This window comes from Heterodontus francisci, chromosome 30 (assembly GCF_036365525.1).
Source record: "Heterodontus francisci isolate sHetFra1 chromosome 30, sHetFra1.hap1, whole genome shotgun sequence".
NCBI classification, from domain to species: domain Eukaryota; kingdom Metazoa; phylum Chordata; class Chondrichthyes; order Heterodontiformes; family Heterodontidae; genus Heterodontus; species Heterodontus francisci.
This window is the reverse complement of record NC_090400.1, coordinates 663,868-684,248: the sequence shown is the minus strand read 5'-3', so window position 1 is coordinate 684,248 and position 20,381 is coordinate 663,868. Positions and strand designations below refer to the sequence as shown.

The 20,381-nt window shown below is 47.7% G+C and overlaps 1 protein-coding gene across 2 annotated transcripts in view; it reads left to right on the top strand.

Moving 5' to 3' along the window:
- dhx33 (DEAH (Asp-Glu-Ala-His) box polypeptide 33) overlaps positions 1 to 20,381 on the top strand; it is a 118,676-nt gene that overhangs the window by 28,358 nt on the left and 69,937 nt on the right. The window contains exon 1 of one of the 2 annotated variants that reach the window (XM_068010014.1): positions 14,645 to 14,699. The exons of the other annotated variant lie outside the window; for it this stretch is intronic. Within the exon in view, the coding sequence (XP_067866115.1) occupies positions 14,652 to 14,699 (48 nt within the window). The 5' untranslated portion in view covers positions 14,645 to 14,651. Of the gene's footprint in view, positions 1 to 14,644; positions 14,700 to 20,381 lie in introns of those variants that run through there. 2 annotated transcript variants of the gene reach the window in all.

Genomic DNA, 20,381 nt, shown 5'->3' with positions numbered 1-20,381 from the left:
ATTATTGATATATGGACAGCAGGTGAATGGGCTTGCAAATGGATGATGTAATGAGAAGCATTTTATGTTGTTTGATGCAACATAGATGTGATGTGTGAAGTTCAGTTGATTGGAGATCTCAAACAGGTTTATTAACAGCTAACTTATCACAGAGCGAACTATTTACAAAAGCTGCCTCTTGGTGTTACATGACTGCATCGTGGTACTCACCTTATTAGCATACTAAGATCATTAAGGGTCATCACTCTTAAAGGCAATCACACAACAACCCCCTTGTTTCCAAAGATAAGTCTCGTATGCTAAAAGTAAAATATATAACATTAGATAACATCAAAATTGTTTACACATGAATCGAGATAGTGACATTCACAAGGATGGAGGCTCAAAAGTCCATATATAGTCTTGGTGGTTTGACAACTCTTGCTCAGGGAGTTTGTGTCTCACCTGTTGCTGTTCTTTCTTAAGTTTCTCCCTCTCTGCACTCCGTTCCTGTTGCTCTGCTTTCAGCCTGCTAACATACTCTGTTGCTTTTCTCAAGATGACCACCCTTGGGGCCATGTCATTATTGGAAAGCCCCGGCATCTCATCTCGAAGAACCAATTGACAATGCGTCAACTCATTCTTACTCTGCCTGTTCAGGACATTGCGTATCCTTCACCTCGCCTCATCCTTCGCGTGTGAAGGCTTGGCGCTCGAGGTCGAGGACTTGTTGGGGGAAGAGAACTCAGTGTCATGGAGATGCATACATAGGTACAAAACTGGGTGGGAGGGTGAGCTGTGAGGAGAATGCAGAGAGGCTTCAGGATGATTTGGACAAGTTGAGTGAGTGGGCTAATGCATGGCAGATGCAGTATAATATGGATAAATGTGAGGTTATCCACTTTGTTTAGCAAAAACAGGAAGGCAGATTATTATCTGAACGGCTATAAACTGAGAGAGGGGAATAAGCAAAGAGACCTGGGTGTCCTCGTACACCAGTCGTTGAAGGTAAGCATGCATGCAGGTGCAACAGGAAGTAAAAAAGGCAAATGGTATGTTGACCTTCATAGTGAGAGAATTCGAGTACAGGAACAGGGTTGTCTTGCTGCAATTATACTGGGCCTTGGTGCTGCCACACCTGGAATATTGTGTGCAGTTTTGGTCTCCTTATCTGAGGAAGGATGTTCTTGCTATAGAGCGAGTGCAGCGAAGGTTTACCAGACTGATTCCTGGGATGGCGGGACTGATGTATGAGGAGAGATTGAGTCAGTTAGGATTATGTTTGCTGGAGTTCAGAAGAGTGAGGGGGGATCTCATAGAAACCTATAAAATTCTAACAGGACTTGACAGGGTAGATGCAGGAAGGATGTTCCTGATGGTGGTGGAGTCCAGAACCAGGGGTTATAGTCTAAGGATACGGGGTAAACCTTTCAGGACTGAGATGAGGAGAAATTTCTTTACCCAGAGAGTGGTGAGCTTGTGGAATTCGCTACCACAGAAAGCAGTTGAGGCCAAAACATTGTATGTTTTTAAGAAGGAGTTAGATATAGCTCTTGGGTCTAAAGGGATCAAAGGATAACATATTGTTTGCCTTTGCTCCATGACCTTTTGGTCAGCTATGTGGCCTTGTCCAATCTACGCCTCCTTTGTTATCTCTTGCCCCACCCCCTACCTCACTTGCTTATAACCTGTGACATTTCTAATATTTGTCAGTTCCGAAGAAGGGTCACTGACCCGAACCGTTAACTCTGCTTCTGATTAGGGATACAGCACTGAAACAGGCCCTTCGGCCCACCGAGTCTGTGCCGACCATCAACCACCCATTTATACTAATCCTACACTAATCCCATATTCCTACCAAACATCCCCACCTGTCCCTATATTTCCCTACCACCTACCTATACTAGTGACAATTTATAATGGCCAATTTACCTACCAACCTGCAAGTCTTTTGGCTTGTGGGAGGAAACTGAAGCACCTGGAGGAAACCCACGCAGACACAGGGAGAACTTGCAAACTCCACACAGGCAGTACCCAGAATCGAACCCGGGTCCCTGGAACTGTGAGGCTGCAGTGCTAACCACTGCGCCACTGTGCCGTCATTCTCTTTCCACAGATGCTGCCAGACCTGCTGAGTGGTTCCAGCATTTCATGTTTTTATTTCAAAGGATATGGGGCAGAAGCCGGAACAGGTTACCGAGTTGGATGATCAGCCATGATCATAATGAATGGCGGAGCAGGCTCGAAGGGCCAAATGGCCTACTCCTGCTCTTATTTTCTATGTTTCTATGTTACAAATTAGGAGCAGGAGTAGGCCACTCGGCCCTTAGAGCCATTCAATAAGTTCATGGCTGAACTGATTACTCCGCATTTCCACCTGCCCACGATAACCTTCCACCCCCTTGCTTATCATCTGTCTACCTCTGCCGTTAAAATATTCAAAGACTCTGCTTCCACCACATTTTGAGGAAGAGAATTCCAAAGACTCTCAACCCTCTGAGAGAAAAAATTTCTCCTCATCTCTGTCTTAAATGGGTGACCCCTTATTTTTAAATAGTGACCCCTAGTTCTTTCACATTCTTTTCACATCCACCCTGTCAAGACCCCTCAGGATCTTAAATGTTTCAATCAAGTCATCTCTTGCTCTTCTAAATTCCAACACATACAAGCCCAGCCTGTCCAATGTTTCCTTGTAAAACAGCCCGCCCATTCCAGGTATTAGTCTAGTAAACCTTCTCAGTACTGCCTCCAACGCATTTAAATCCTTCCTTAAATAAGGAGACCAGTACTGTACTCCAGTACTCCAGATGTGGTCTCTCCAATGCCCTGTATAGCTGAAGCACAACTCCCCTATTCAATTCCCCTCGTGATACACAATAGCATCCTCTTAGCTTTCCTAATTACGTGCTATACCTACATACTCTAATGTTCACGAATGTCCTTCAGAGAAGGAAATCTGTCCTTACCTGGTCTGGCCTACATGTGACTACAGACCCATAACAATGTGGTTGACTCTTACATGCCCTCCGAAATAGCCTAGCAAGCCACTCAGTTGTATCTAACCGCTACGACATCAATAAAAAATGAATGAAACCAGACGGACCACCCGGCATCTACCTAGGCACCGGAAACAACAATGGCAAACCCAGCCCTGTCGACCCTGCAAAGGCCTCCTTACTAACATCTGGGGGCTTGTGCCAAGTTGGGAGAGCTGTCCCACAGACTAGTTAAGCAACAGCCTGACATAGTCATACTCACGGAATCATACCTTCCAGACAATGTCCCAGACACTGCAATCACCATCCCCGGGTATGTCCTGTCTCACCGGCAGGACAGGCCCAGCAGAGGTGGTGGCACAGTGGTATGCAGTCAGGCAGGAGTTGCCCTGGGAGTCCTCAACATCGACTCCAGACCCCATGAAGTCTCATGGCATCAGGTCAAACATGGGCAAGGTAACCTCCTACTGATTACCACCTACTGCCCTCCCTCAGCTGATGAGTCAGTGCTCCTCCATGTTGAACACCACTTGGAGGAAGCACTGAGGGTGGTGAGGGCACAGAATGTACTCTGGGTGGGGGATTTCAATGTCCATCACCAAGAGTGGCTCGGTAGCACCACTACTGACCGAGCTGGCTGAGTCCGAAAGGACTTAGCTGATAGACTAGGTATGCGGCAGGTGGTGGGGGAACCAACACGAGGGAAAAACATACTTGACCTCATCCTCACCAATCTGCCTGCTACAGATGCCTCTGTCCATGACAGTATTGGTAGAAGTGACCACCGCACAGTCGTTGTGGAGACAAAGCCCTTCACATTGAGGCTACCCTCCATCGTGTTGTGTGGCACTACCCACCGTGCTAAATGGGATAGATTTCAAGCAGATCTAGCAATGCAAAACTGGACATCCATGAGGCGCTGTGGGCCATCAGCAGCAGCAGAATTGTACTCAACCGTAATCTGTAATCTCATGGTGTGGCATATCCCCCACTACGCCGTTACCATTAAGCCAGGAGACCAACCCTGGTTCAATGAAGAGTGCAGGAGGGCCTGCCAGGAATACCTCAAAATGAGGTGTCAACCTGGTGAAGCTACAACACTTGCGTGCCAAACTGATAAGCAGCATGCGATTTCCAGCTAAGCAATCCCATAACCAACGGATCAGATCTAAGCTCTGCAGTCCCGCCACATCCAGCCGTGAATGGTGGTGGACAATTAAACAACTAACTGGAGGAGGTGGCTTCACAAATATCCCCATCCTTATTGATAGGTGAGCCCAGCACATCAGTGCAAAAGATAAGGCTGAAGCATTTGCAATGATCTTCAGCCAGAAGTACCAAGTTGACAATCCATCTCGGCCTCCTCCTGAAGTCCCCAGCATCACAGATGCCAGACTTCAGCCAATTCGATTCACTCCGCATGATATCAAGAAATGACTGAAGGCAGTGGATATTGCAAAGGCTATGGGCCCTGACAATATTCCGGTAATAGTACTGAAGACCTGTGCTCCAGAATTTGCTGCACCCTTAGCCTAGTATTCCAGTACAGCTACAACACTGGCATCTACCCTGCAATGTGGAAAATTGCCCAGGTATCTCTTGTCAACAAAAAGCAGGACAAGTCCAACCCAGCCAGTTACTGCCCCATCAGCCTACTCTCAATCGTCAATAAGGTGATGGAAAGTGTCATCAACAGTGCCATCAAGTGGCACTTGCTTAGCAATAACCTGCTCAGTGACGCTCAGTTTGGGTTCCGCAAGACAATGCAAATGGCGCTGCTAAGGCTATGGCAACAGTGGGTGAACGAGCACATATATGAATAGGTTTTCACGGTCATGTTCTGGTGTTAAGATTTACTTCATCCTTCGTAATTACATGATGCACTAACTGTAATAATTGCTGAAAGGTTGGAATGCTTACATCACTTTGGTGATTTTATACAAATACATTGGTCCATCATCTTGACCATAACCAAAGGTAAATACAGGGAAAGCTAATGTTTCTACACAGTGGCGCAGTGGTTAGCACCGCAGCCTCACAGCTCCAGCGACCCGGGTTCAATTCTGGGTACTGCCTGTGTGGAGTTTGCAAGTTCTCCCTGTGTCTGCGTGGGTTTTCTCCAGGTGCTTCAGTTTCCTCCCACAAGCCAAAAGACTTGCAGGTTGGTAGGTAAATTGGCCATTATAAATTGCCACTAGTATAGATAGGTGGTAGGGAAATATAGGGACAGGTGGGGATGTGGTAGGAATATGGGATTAGTGTTTCTTTTTCTTTTGGGCCTCCTTATCTCGAGAGACAATGGATACGCGCCTGGAGGTGGTCAGTGGTTTGTGAAGCAGCGCCTGGAGTGGCTATAAATGCCAATTCTGGAGTGACAGGCTCTTCCACAGGTGCTGCAGAGAAATTTGTTTGTTGGGGCTGTTGCACAGTTGGCTCTCCCCTTGCGCCTCTGTCTTTTTTCCTGCCAACTACTAAGTCTCTTCGACTCGCCACAATTTAGCCCTGTCTTTATGGCTGCCCGCCAGCTCTGGCGAATGCTGGCAACTGACTCCCACGACTTGTGATCAATGTCACACGATTTCATGTCGCGTTTGCAGACGTCTTTATAACGGAGACATGGACGGCCGGTGGGTCTGATACCAGTGGCGAGCTCGCTGTACAATGTGTCTTTGGGGATCCTGCCATCTTCCATGCGGCTCACATGGCCAAGCCATCTCAAGCGCCGCTGACTCAGTAGTGTGTATAAGCTGGGGGTGTTGGCCGCTTCAAGGACTTCTGTGTTGGAGATATAGTCCTGCCACCTGATGCCAAGTATTCTCCGAAGGCAGCGAAGATGGAATGAATTGAGACGTCGCTCTTGGCTGGCATACGTTGTCCAGGCCTCGCTGCCGTAGAGCAAGGTACTGAGGACACAGGCCTGATACACTCGGACTTTTGTGTTCCGTGTCAGTGCGCCATTTTCCCACACTCTCTTGGCCAGTCTGGACATAGCAGTGGAAGCCTTACCCATGCGCTTGTTGATTTCTGCATCTAGAGACAGGTTACTGGTGATAGTTGAGCCTAGGTAGGTGAACTCTTGAACCACTTCCAGAGCTTGGGCGCCAATATTGATGGATGGAGCATTTCTGACATCCTGCCCCATGATGTTCGTTTTCTTGAGGCTGATGGTTAGGCCAAATTCATTGCAGGCAGACGCAAACCTGTCGATGAGACTCTGCAGGCATTCTTCAGTGTGAGATGTTAAAGCAGCATCGTCAGCAAAGAGGAGTTCTCTGATGAGGACTTTCCGTACTTTGGACTTCGCTCTTAGACGGGCAAGGTTGAACAACCTGCCCCCTGATCTTGTGTGGAGGAAAATTCCTTCTTCAGAGGATTTGAACGCATGTGAAAGCAGCAGGGAGAAGAAAATCCCAAAAAGTGTGGGTGCGAGAACACAGCCCTGTTTCACACCACTCAGGATAGGAAAGGGCTCTGATGAGGAGCCACCATGTTGAATTGTGCCTTTCATATTGTCATGGAATGAGGTGATGATACTTAGTAGCTTTGGTGGACATCCGATCTTTTCTAGTAGTCTGAAGAGACCACGTCTGCTGACGAGGTCAAAGGCTTTGGTGAGATCAATGAAAGCAATGTAGAGGGGCATCTGTTGTTCACGGCATTTCTCCTGTATCTGACGAAGGGAGAACAGCATGTCAATAGTCGATCTCTCTGCACGAAAGCCACACTGTGCCTCAGGGTAGACGTGCTCGGCCAGCTTCTGGAGCCTGTTCAGAGCGACTCGAGCAAAGACTTTCCCCACTATGCTGAGCAGGGAGATTCCACGGTAGTTGTTGCAGTCACCGCGGTCACCTTTGTTTTTATAGAGGGTGATGATGTTGGCATCGCGCATGTCCTGGGGTACTGCTCCCTCGTCCCAGCACAGGCATAGCAGTTCATGTAGTGCTGAGAGTATAGCAGGCTTGGCACTCTTGATTATTTCAGGGGTAATGCTGTCCTTCCCAGGGGCTTTTCCGCTGGCTAGGGAATCAATGGCATCACTGAGTTCCGATTTGGTTGGCTGTATGTCCAGCTCATCCATGACTGGTAGAGGCTGGGCTGCATTGAGGGCAGTCTCAGTGACAGCATTCTCCCTGGAGTACAGTTCTAGGTAGTGCTCAACCCAGCGGTCCATCTGTTTGCGTTGGTCAGTGATTATGTCCCCCGATTTAGATTTGAGGGGGGTGATCTTCTTGATGGTTGGCCCAAGAGCTCTCTTCATGCCATCATACATTCCTCTGATGTTTCCGGTGTCTGAGGCCAGCTGAATATGGCTGCATAGGTGTTGCCAGTAGTCGTTTGCGCAACGCCTAGCTGTTCTTTGTGCAGTACTTCTGGCTGCTTTAAGTGCTGCGGATGTTAAAACGCTGGGGGCTTTCTTGTAGTTCAAAAGTGCAATGCGCTTAGCGGCTATGACAGGTTCCAGCTCTTCATTATGAGATTGAAACCAGTCTGCATTTCTCTTCGCACTTTTGCCGTAGGTGGTCAAAGCTGACTCATAGATGGCGTCTCTGATGTGGGCCCACTTGGTCTCAGCATCCCCTGTGGGAGTGTTTTGAAGGGCTGTTACAAGTGAATTTAGAAATTTTTGTAACAGCTGTGGGTGAGAAATTCTGCTCGTGTTGATGCGCGGGTGGCCCTTCTGCTTGGAATCATGCAACTTCTTTGGTCTGAGTCTAACCTTGCTGCACACCAGGGAGTGGTCGGTGTCGCAGTCCGCACTGTGGAAGCTGCGTGTGATTTGAACACTGTTTAAGGCGGCTCGCCTTGTGACAATGAGGTCTAGCTGGTGCCAACGACGTGATCTTGGGTGCCTCCATGAAACCTGGTGACAGGGTTTAGTGTGAAAGAACGAGTTGGTGATGCAGAGGTTATGATAGGTACACAACTCAAGCAGTCTCTGCCCGTTCTCATTCATCCTTCCAACGCCATAGCGCCCAAGGCAGGAGGGCCATGAGTCATGGTCGGCCCCAACCCTGACATTAAAGTCCCCCAGCAGGAATAGGTGTTCGGTGTTGGGGATGCTGCTAATGATGTTATGGAGTTGTTCATAGAACTGGTCTTTAGCTTCAGGTGCGGAGCAGAGTGTTGGAGCATAGATGCTGAGTAGGTGTACTGGACCAGAGGTGGTGAGCAGTCGGATGGACAGTATGCGTTCCGAGCCATTTGAGGGAGGCTCTATCATGCTGAGCAAGGAGTTTCTGATGGCGAAGCCCACTCCATGCTGTCTTGGTTCTTCAGGATCCCTGCCCTGCCAGAAGAAGGTGTAGTCTTGCTCTGCTAGAGATCCACTCGCGGGGAGGCGAGTCTCCTGAAGTGCTGCAATGTCCACATTGAATCTACTGAGCTCGTTGTTAATGATGGCGGTCTTCCGAGAATCGTTGATTTGTGTAAGGTCTTCCGACAGGCCAGGACACATAGTTCTGACGTTCCAGCTTGCAAAGCGAAGGGCTGGTACCTTCTTTCCTTTTTTCATGTTGTTTGGTGCGGTGTATCAGTCCACCTTTCGGGCAATGACCCTGAGCTCCAAGCACCCATTGAAGCAGGCAGGCAGGCGGTAGCTGTCCAGTGAGGTGCAATGACCTCTCCCACCGACAAAGGCAACCCGTGGCGCCCAGTTTCTACGCCAATTTATCTGGACTTATAACCCGTAACTGCTGCCTTCCGTGTTGTTTTAGTCGCTGTGAGGCAACTATGGAGTGACCTCTCCATGGCGCATGCCTGGGCAAATTTATGGAGGTTGAGAGTTGCCCAGTCGTCAAAACCCCCCTCTCGGCCTTTCTGGTGGGGTCCAAAGGAGTGCAGGACACGACGTTTGGCACCAGTATGGCTGCAGGAACTGCCGGAAACATGCCAAAGGTGACACATGACCGCCTACGGGGTTCCGCTCCGTGGTAGGGAAATATAGGGACAGGTGGGGATGTGGTAGGAATATGGGATTAGTGTAGGATTAGTATAAATGGGTGGTTGATGGTCGGCACAGACTCGGTGGGCCGAAGGGCCTATTTCAGTGCTGTATCTCTAAAAACTAAACTAAAAAACTAAAAAAAATTTGAAGTGGCCTCGAAGCATTTACAGTCATTGCGGATGATTAACAGTGCTATAATTACAGGATACCTTGTTGAAAAATATTTTCTGACTTTTTGTCTTTGGCTGCTAATTTTCAGACCTTTTTGTCTTTAGCTCCTCTCACCCCTGTTTTTCGAAAAAAAAGTGGGTAACTTCACATTTCTCCACAATATGTTATCTGCCACATTCTTGCCCACTCAGTTAATCCGTTTGCAACCTCCTTTACATCCTCCTCACAGTTTCCTTTCCCATCTAGCTTTGTATCGTCAGCAAACTTCGATGTATCACACTCAGTCCCCTTATCTAAGTCATTGATATGGATAGTTAATAGCTGATTCTTGTGGTAACCCACCTGACAATGACCAGTTTATTCCTATTACTTTGTTTTCTGCCTGCAAACCAATTCTCAATCTATGCTACTATATTACCTCCAATCCTATGAGTCCTGATTTTATGTAATAACCTCTTTTACGACACATTTTCTCTCTCTGTCAATTTCTTTGTCATCCTTTGCTGAATTCTAAGGTCCTCCCAATCCTCTGGCTTACTACCCTTTTGGCAACATAATAAGCGTCTTCCTTTAATCTAATACTGCATTAATTTCTCTTGTCAGCCATGATTGGACCACTTTTCCTGTGGGGTTTCTATTTTTCAAGGGAGTGTGTATTAATTACCAATTACAAATTCATTATTTAAATGTCACTGTTGCTTATTTACTGTCATATCTTTTAATCTAATTTCCCAATCTACCTTAGCCAACTCGCCCCTTGTACCCTGTTCATTGCACAATACTAGATTTTAAAAATTCATTTATGGGATATGGGCATCGCTGATTAGGCATTTATTGTCCATCCCTAATTGCCCTTGAACTGAGTGGCTTGCTAGGCCAGTTCAGAGTCAACTATGGGTCTGGAGTCACATGTAGGCCAGACCAGGTAAGGATGGCAGATTTCCTTCCCTAAAGGACATTAGTGAACCAGGTGGGTTTTTTACAACAATCAACAATGGTTTCATGGTCACCATTAGACTAGCTTTTTAAAACAATTCCACATTTATTAATTGAATTCAAATTTCACCATCTGCCATGGTGGGTTTCGAACCTAGGCTCTGGATTACTAGCCCTTATTAGATATTACCACTACACCACCGCCTCCCTCCGAATTCCATTTGCCACTTTTCCGCCCACTCAACCAAACCATTGATATCATTCTGGAGTCTACAACTATCCTCTTCACTGTCAACTACACGGCCAATTTTTGTGTCATCAGCAAATTTCCCAATCATAACTCCCCACATTTAAGTCCAAATCATTAATATATAACCACAGAGAGCAAGGAACTAAACACTGAGCCCTGTGGAAACTGCTTTCCGTTCGCAAAAACATTTGTCAACTTCTTACCCTTTGTTTCCTGTCACTGAGCCAATTCTAGGTCCAACCTGCCAGATTGGCCTGTATCCCATGGGCTATTAATTTTCTGACCAGTCTGTCATGCTGGACCTTGTCAAATGCCTTACTAAAATCCATGTAAACCACATCCACTACACTACCCTCATCAGTTCTCCTTGTTACTTCCTCAAAAAATTAAATTAAGTTAGTAAGACAGGACCTTCCCTCCACAAATCCATGCTGACTACCCCTGATTAATCCATGCCTTTCTAAGTGGCAGTTTATCCTGTCCCTTAGAATTGATTCCAATAATTTACCCACCGAGGTCAGACTGACCAGCTTATAATTATTTGGCCTATCCCTCGCACCCTTTTTAAACAATGGTACAACATTCACAGACCTCCAATCCTCTGGCACCTCGCCCGTATCCAATGAGGATTTGAAGATGATCCTCAGCGTATCCACTATTTCTTCCCTGGCTTCCTTTAACAACCTGGGATGCAATCCATCCGGCCATGGCGATTTATCCACTTTTAAGGATGTAAGACCCTCTGGTACTTCCTCTCTCATGCTTATCGTATCTAATATTTCACACTCCTATTTAACTACAATGTTGCAACAACCCTCTCTTTTGTGAAGACAGAGACAAAAATCTCATTAAGAAACCAGCCCACATCTTCTGCACCATGCATAAGTTCCCTTGTCCGTCTCTGATAGGCCCTACGCTTTCCTTAGTTATCCTCTTGCTCTTAATGTACTGATAAAACAGCTTTGGGTTTTCCTTGCTTTTAACTGCCAATAATTTTTCATGTCCTGTCTTTGCTTTTCTAATTTCCTTCTTTACTTCACCCCTACACTTTCTATACCCCCAGGCTTTCTAAAGTATTAAGATTTTTATGATCGTCATAAGCTTTCTTTTTCTGCTTTAACTTACCCTGTAAGCTTCAAGATAACCGGGGGGCTCTAGATTTGGCAGTACCACCCTTTATCTTTGTGGGGACATGCTTACACTGTGCCTGTAGAATCTCGCTTTTGAATGCCTCCCTTGCAGTATTATGGTCACTGTCTCAAAAATGGTGACCCACTTCCTCTGCTTGCCCAGCTTCATATCCGAAGACTAAATCTAGAATTACGCCCCCTCTCGTTGGGCTTGTTACGTTCTGGCTAAAAAAGTTGTCTTGAACACAGTTCAAGAATTTTGTCCCGTCTGTGCCTTTCACACTGTTTGTATCCTAGTTGATGTTGGGGTAGTTGAAATCCCAACTATTACTGCCCTATTGTTTTTGCACTCAGAAATTTGCTAACATATTTGTTCTTCCATCTCCCTCTCACGATTTGGGGCTCTATAGTACAATCCTAGTAGTGTGGCTGCCCCTTTTTTTATTTCTGAGCTCCACCCATATGGCCTCATTTTAGCATTATCATCCCTCCTCAAAGCTGTTATTGATTCCTTAACTAATAATGCTACACCCCCTCCTTTTTTATCCTCCTCTCTATCCCTACCTTATAAGTGATAAGGCTAGTACTACTAAAGTGTAGTGGGATATCAGGGACGCTTCCAGTGTCCCTGACCACCATGTGAGCAGGAAGTGTATCCATTTGCAGCTACTAGCTACCTGCATTATGGAGCTGGTGCTGCGGGTGGATTTACTGTGGAGCATCTGTGATGTTGAGGACATTGTGGATAGCACGTTTAGCGAGATGGTCACACCGCAGGTAATGGCTGCACAGGCAGAAAAGGCATGGGTGACCACCAGGCGGATTAGTAGGCGCAGGCAGATAGTGCAGGAGTCCCCTGTGGCAATCCCCCTCTCAAACAGATATACTGCTTTGGATACTGTTGGGGCGGATGGCCTCCCCGGGGAAAGCAGCAACAGCCAAGTTCTTGGCACCACGGATGGCTGTGCTGCACAGCAGGGGGGACAAAGACTGGGAGAGCCATAGTGATAGACTTAATTGTAAGGGGAACAGACTGGCGTTTCTGTGGCTGCAAACGAGACTCCAGGATGGTTGGTTGCCTCCCTGGTGCTTGGGCCACGGATGTCTCGGAGCGGCTTCAGGACATTCTGAAGGGGGAGGGTGAACAGCCAGTGGTCGTGATACATGTCGGCACAAACGACATAGGCAGACAAAGGGATAAGGTCTTACAAGATGAATTTAAGGAGTTAGGAGCTAAATTAAAAAGCAGGACCTCAAAGGTAGTAATCTCAGGATTACTTCCTGTACCACATGTTAGTGAGTATAGGAACAGGAGAATAGGCCATATGAATTTGTGGCTGGAGAAATGGTGCAGGAGGGAGGGATTTAGATTCCTGGGAGATCGGGACCGGTTCTGGGGAAGGTGGGACCTGTACAAGCGGGACGGGTTACACCCAGGCAGAACCGGAACCGATGTCCTCACAGGAGCGTTTGCTCGTGCTGTTGGGGAGGATTAAAACTAGAATGGCAGGGATGGGAACCTGAGTTGGGAGGCTGGGGAGGAGGAAACAAGGATAGAAACGAAAGACAGGAAACAAAGACAAAAGTGGAAGGCATAGAAATCAAGGGCAGGAAACAAATAGGGCCATAGTGAGAAATAATGCTTAAATGACTAACAATGTTAAAAAGACAAGCCTCAAGGCATTGTGTCTCAATGCGTGGAGTATTTGCAATAAGGTAGGCAAATTAACCATGCAAATAGATGTAAATGGATACGATATAGTTTGCAATTACGGAGACATGGCTGCAGGGTGACCATGGATGGGAACTGAATATTCAAGGGTATTCAATATTTAGGAAGGGCAGCCAAAAAGGGAAAGGAGGTGGAGTAGCGTTGTCAGTAAAAGAGGAAATCAATACAATAGTGAGGAAGGATATTAGCTCAGAGAATCCTGATGTGGAATCTGTATGGGTGGAGCTAAGAAACACCAAGGGGCAGAAAACGTTGGTGGGGGTTGTATATAGACCCCCAAACAGCAGTGGTGATGTAGAGGATGGCATTAAACAGGAAATTAGAGGGGCATGCAAAAAGGGTGCTACTGTAATTATGGATGACTTTAATCTACAGATAGATTGGACAAACCAAATTAGCAATAATACTGTAGAGCAGGAATTCCTGGAGTGCGTACGTGATGGCTTTTTGGACCAGGTGTTCAGGAACCAACTAGAGAACAGGCCATCCTAGACTGGGTATTGTGTAATGAGAAAGAATTAGTTAACAGTCTTCTGCGGGGTCCCTTGGGGAAGAGCGACCATAACATGATAGAATTCTTCATTAAGATGGAGAGAGTTGATTCCGAGACTAAGGGTCCTGAATCTTAATAAAGGAAACTATGAAGGTATGAGGCGCGAGTTGGCTATGACAGATTGGGGAATGTTACTTAAAGGTTGACAGTGGATAGGCAATGGCTAGTATTGAAAGAGTGCATGGATGAATTACAACAATTGTTCATTCCTGTCTGGCGCAAAAATAAACCAGGAAGGGTGGCTCAACCGTGGCTGACAAAAGAAATTAGGGATAGTATTAGATCCAAGGAGGAGAAATATAAAATGGCCAGAACAAGCTGCAAACCTGAGGATTGGGAGCAATTTAGAATTCAGCAAAGGAGGACAAAGGAATTGATTAAGAAGGGGAAAATAGAGTATGAGAATAAGCTTCGAAAGATATGTGAAGAGAAAAAGATTAGTGAAGACAGATGTGGGTCCCTTACAGTCAGAAATGGGGGAATTTTTAATGGGGAACAAAGAAATGGCAGACCAATTAAATACATACTTTGGTTCTGTCTTCACAAAGGAGGCCACAAATTACCTCCCAGAATGTTGGGGAAAAAAGGGTCTGGTGAGAAGGAGGAACTGTATGAAATCAGTATTAGTAGGGAAATGGTGTCAGGGAAATTGATGGGATTGAAGGCCGATAAATCCCCAGGGCCTGATCATCTACATCCCTTAAGGAAGTGGCCCCAGAAATAGTAGATGCATTGCTGGTCATTTTTCAAAATTCTATAGACTCTGGAACAGTTCCAACTGATTGGTGGGTAGCTAATGCAAACCCACTATTTAAAAAAGGAAGTAGAGAGAAAACAGGAAATTATAGACTAGTTAGCCTGACATCCGTAGTGGGGAAAATGCTAGAGTCCATTATAAAAGATGTAATAGCAGAGCACTTGGAAAACAATGACAGGATCGGACAAAGTTAACATGGATTTATGAAAGGGAAATCATGCTTGATAAATCTACTGGAATTTTTTGAGAATGTAAGTAGTAGAATAGATAAGGGAGAACCAGTGGATGTGGTGTATTTGAACTTTCAGAAGGCTTTTGATAAAGTCCCACAGAAGAGATTCTTCTTCTTTGACCTCCTTGTCTCGAGAGACAATGGGTAAGTGCCTGGAGGTGGTCAGTGGTTTGTGAAGCAGCGCCTGGAATGGCGATAAAGGCCAATTCTAGAGTGACAGACTCTTCCACAGGTGCTGCAGATAAAATTGGTTGTCGGGGCTGTTACACGGTTGGCTCTCCCCTTGCGCTTTTGTCTTTTTTCCTGCCAACTGCTAAGTCTCTTCGACTCGCCACACTTTAGCCCCACCTTTATGGCTGCCCGCCAGCTCTGGCGATCACTGGCAACTGACTCCCACGACTTGTGATCAATGTCACAGGACTTCATGTCGCGTTTGCAGACATCCTTAAAGTGGAGACATGGATGGCTGGTGGGTCTAATACCAGTGATGAGCTCGCCGTACAATGTGTCCTTGGGGATCCTGCCATCTTCCATGTGGCTCACATGGCCAAGCCATCTCAAGCACTGCCGGCTCAGTAGGGTGTATATGCTGGGGATGTTGGCTGCTTCGAGGACTTCTGTGTTGGAGATACGGTGCTGCCACCTGATGCCAAGAATTCTCCGGAGGCAGCGAAGATGGAATGAATTGAGACGTCGCTCTTGGCTGACGTACATTGTCCAGGCCTCGCTGCCGTAGAGCAAGGTACTGAGAACACAGGCTTGATAATCGGACTTTTGTGTTCTGTGTCAGTGCGCCATTTTCCCACACTCTCTTGGCCAGTCTGGGCAAAGCAGTGGAAGCCTTTCCCATGCGCTTGTTGATTTCTGTATCGAGAGACAGGTTACTGGTGATAGTTGAGCCTAGGTAGGTGAACTTTTGAACCACTTCCAGAGCGTGGTCGCCGATATTGATGGATGGAGCATTTCTGACGTCCTGCCCCATGATGTTCTTTTTCTTGAGGCTGATGGTTAAGCCAAATTCATTGCAGGCAGCTGCAAACCTGTCGGAGTCTCTGCAGACACTCTTCTGTGTGAGATGTTAATGCAGCATCGTCAGCAAAGAGGAGTTCCCTGATGAGGACTTTTCGTACTTTGGACTTCGCTCTTAGACGGGCAAGGTTGAACAACCTGCCCCCTGATCTTGTGTGGAGGAAAATTCCTTCCTCTGAAAACTTGAACGCATGTGAAAGCAGCAGGGAGAAGAAGATTCCAAACAGTGTAGGTGCGAGAACACAGCCCTGTTTCACAGCACTCAGGATAGGAAAGGGGTCTGATGAGGCGCCGCCATGCTGAATTGTGCCTTTCATATGGTCATAGAATGAGGTGATGATACTTAGTAGCTTTGGTGGACATCCGATCTTTGCTAGTAGTCTGAAGAGACCACGTCTGCTGAGGAGGTCAAAGGCTTTGGTGAGATCAATGAAAGCAACATAGAGGGTCATCTGTTGTTCGCGGCATTTCTCCTGTAGCTGACGAAGGGAGAACAGCATGTCAATGGTGGATCTCTCTGCTCGAAAGCCACACTGTGCCTCGGGTAGACACGCACAGCCAGCTTCTGGAGCCTGTTTAAAGCGGCTCGAGCAAAGATTTTCCCCACTACGCTGAGCAGGGAGATTCCACGGTAGTTGTTGCAGTCACCGCGGTCACCCTTATTCTTATAGTGGGTGATGATATTGGCATCGCGCATGTCCTGTGGTACTGCTCCCTCGTCCCAGCACAGGCAAAGCAGTTCGTGAAGTGCTGAAAGTATAGCAGGCTTGGCACTCTTGATTATTTCAGGGGTAATGCTGTCCTTCCCAGGGGCTTTTCCGCTTGCTCGGGAATCAATGGCATCACTGAGTTCCGATTTTGTTGGCTGTATGTCCAGCTCATCCATGACTGGCAGAGACTGGGCTGCATTGAGGGCGGTCTCAGTGACAACATTCTCCCTGGAGTACAGTTCTAGGTAGTGCTCCACCCAGCGGTCCATTTGCTTGCGTTGGTCAGTGATCGTGTCCCCTGATTTAGACTTTTTATTTTTTTTTATTTAGAGATACAGCACAGGGAGAACTTGCAAACTCCGCACAGGCAGTACCCAGAATCGAACCTGGGTCCCTGGTGCTGTGAGGCGGCGGTGCTAACCACTGCGCCACTGTGCCGCCCTGAGGGGAGCGATCTTCTTGATTGGCCCAACAGCTTTCTTAATGCCGTCATACATTCCTCTGATGTTTCCGGTGTCTGAGGCCAGCTGAATATGATTGCATACGTGTTGCCAGTAGTCATTTGCGCACTGCCTGGCTGTTCTTGTGCAGTGCTTCTGGCTGCTTTAAGTGCTGCAGATGTTAACTCACTGGGGGCTTTCTTGTAGTTCAACAGTGCAATGCACTTACGGCTATGACAGGTTCCAGCTCTTCAAAGTGAGATTGAAACCAGTCTGCATTCTGCTCCACACATTTGCCATAGATGGTCATTGCTGAGTCATAGTTGGCGTTTCTGATGTGGGCCCACTTGGTCTCTGCATTCCCTGTAGGAGTGTCTTGAAGGGCTTTTTCAAGTGAATTTAGAAACTTATGTGACAGCTGTGGATAAGAAATTCTGCTAGTGTTGATGCGCGGGCGGCCCTTCTGCTTGGAGTGATGCAGCTTCTTTGGTTTGTGTCTAACCTTGCTGCACACCAGGGAGTGGTCGGTGTCACAGTCTGCACTGTGGAAGCTGCGTGTGATTTGAACGCTGTTTAAAGAGGCTCGCCTTGTGACGATGAGGTCCAGCCATGATCTTGGGTGCTTCCAAGAAACCTGGTGACAGGGTATAGTGTGAAAGAATGAGTTGGTGATGCAGTTGTTGTGATAGGTACACAACTCAAGCATTCTCTGTCCATTCTTATTCATCCTTCCAATGCCATAGTGCCCAAGTCAGAAGGGCCGTGAGTCATGGTCGGCCCCAACCCTGGCATTCAAGTCCCCCAGTAGGAACTGATGTTCGGTATTGGGGATGCTACTAATGATATTATGGAGTTCCTCGTAGAACTGGTCTTTAGCTTCAGGTGGGGAGCAGAGTGTTGGAGCATAGATGCTCAATAGGTGTACTGGACCAGAGGTGGTGAACAGTCGGAGGGACAGTATGCGTTCCGAGCCATTTGAGGGTGGCTCTATCATGCTAAGCAAAGAGTTTCTGATGGCGAAGCCCACTCCATGCTGTCTTGGTTCTTCGGGATACCTATCCTGCCAGAAGAAGGTGTAGTCTTGCTCTGCTAGAGATCCTCTCGCGGGGCGGTGTGTCTCCTGATGTGCTGCAATGTCCACATTGATTCTGCTGAGCTCGTTGTTAATGATGGCGGTCTTCCGAGAATTGTTGATTTGTGTAAGTCTTCCGACAGGCCAGGACACACAGTTCTGACGTTCCAGCTTGCAAAAGGAAGGGCTGGTACCTTCTTTCCTTTTTTTGTCATGCTGTTTGGTGTGGTGTTGCAGTCCCCTTTTCGGGCAATGACCCTGAGCTCCAAGCACCCATTGAAGCAGGTGGACTGTGCTGGGACAGAACCTGAGTGACCGGGGGCTGCCCAGTTTGAGGCAGGCGGTAGCTGTCCAGTGAGATACGATGACCTCTCCCACCGACAAAGGCAACCTGTCGCGCCCAATCTCTGCGCCAATTGAGCTGGACTTATAACCCGTAACTGCTGCCTTCCGTGTTGTTTTGGTCACTGTGAGGCAACTATGGAGTGACCTCTCCATGGCGCATACCTGGGCGGATGTATGGAGGTTGTGAGTTGCCCAGGCGTCAAGACCCCCCTCTTGGCCTTCCTGGTGGGGTCCAAAGGAGTGCAGAGTACGGCGTTTGGCACCGGTATGGCTGCAGGAACTGCCGGAAACATGCCAAAGGTGACACATGACCGCCTTTGGGGATCCGCTCCAGATTTTCTGTTAGGGTTTACTCCCTTAGCCTTGGTCTCTCCCGAGATGCCCACAAGGCAGTGGGGTTGTTCGGGCCCCTGCTCAGGGATAGGTGGATGGTGGTGGGGGGGGGGAGACGGGTGCGGTGGGAAGGAGGTGCGGGAGGGGAGGGGGTGCGAGGCGGAGGGGTGGGAAGTGGTAGAGGGAATGGGGTGCGAGGGGGAGCTGGGAAGGAGGAGCGGAGGGGGTGCGGGGGTGGGAGGGGGGCGCGAGCTGGGAAGAGGGAGCAGGGAGGGGTTGCAGGTAATAAAACATTTCATCAGCTCCCACCATCGCCGCAGAGAAAGCTCGGCGCGTCCTCCGGGAGGTGGGCAAAAGCTTTGAGCGCCAGTACCAGCAAGAATTCGCCGACATTGCGTTGCAGATGCGCTTCGAGCCGAACACTGCTTTGAAGCTGTGGCTGAGGAGCTGTTCCGCGATGAAGTCAACTAGGGTTGGGTCGTGGCGAATACAATTAGTGTTAAATGGTCATTCTCCAAACCAGACCCTCCAGGATTTACCTTCACTAAACATATTCCATTGGTTAATCCCCAGTATTCGAAGCAGAAATTCCACTGGTCACACTCCAGGATTCTTTGACCATTTTTTCACAGAAAAGGCATCGGAGATTAGAATGCAAAATTAAAGAACATGGGATTGGGTGTAAGGTACTGACATGGATAGAGAACTGGTTGGCAGACATAACAAACAGTAGGATTAAACGGGTCTTTTTCCGAGTGGCAGTGATTATTGGGGTACTGCAGGGATCAGTGCTCAGACTCCAGCTATTCACAACATATATTAATGATATAGATGAGGGAATTAAAAGTAATATATCCAGGTTTGCAGACGACACAAAGCTGGGTGGAAGTGTGAGCTGTGAGGAAGATGCAGAGGTGAAGTGAGAGTGACTGCTCTTGACATCAAGGCAGCATTTGACCGAGTATGGCATCAAGGAGCCCTAGCAAAACTGAGGTCAATGGGATTGGGCGGGTGGGGGGGGGGGAAACCCTCCACTAGTTGGAGTCATACCTAGCGCAAAGGAAGATGCTTGTGGTTGTTGGAGGTCAATCATCTGAGCTCCAGGACATCACTGCAGGAGTTCCTCAGGGTAGTGTCCGAGGCCCAACCATCGTCAGCTGCTTCATCAATGACCTTCCTTCAATTATAAGGTCAGAAGTGGGGATGTTCTCTGATGATTGCACAATGTTCAGCACCATTCGCGACTCCTCAGATACTGAAGCAGTCAGTGTAGAAATGCAGCAAGACCTGGACAATATCCAGGCTTGGGCTGATAAGTGGCAAGTAACATTCGCGCCACACAAGTGCCAGGCAATGACCTAACCATCTACCCTTGACACTCAAAGGCATTACCATCGCTGAATCCCCCACTATCAACATCCTAGGGGCTACCATTGACCAGAAACTGAACAGGAGTAGCCAAATAAATACCATGGCTACAAGAGCAGGTCAGAGGCTAGGAATCCTGAGGTGAGTAACTCACTTCCTGACTCCCCAAAGCCTGTCCACCATCTGCAAGGCACAAGTCAGGAGTGTGATGGAATATTCTCCACTTGCCTGGATGGGTGCAGCTCCAACAACACTCAGGAAGCTCGACACCATCCAGGACAAAGCAGCCCGCTTGATTGGCACTCCTTCTACAAACATTCACTCCCTCCACCACTGACGCACAGTGGCAGCAGTGTGTACCGTCTACAAGATGCACTGCAGCAATGCACCAAGGCTCCTTAGCA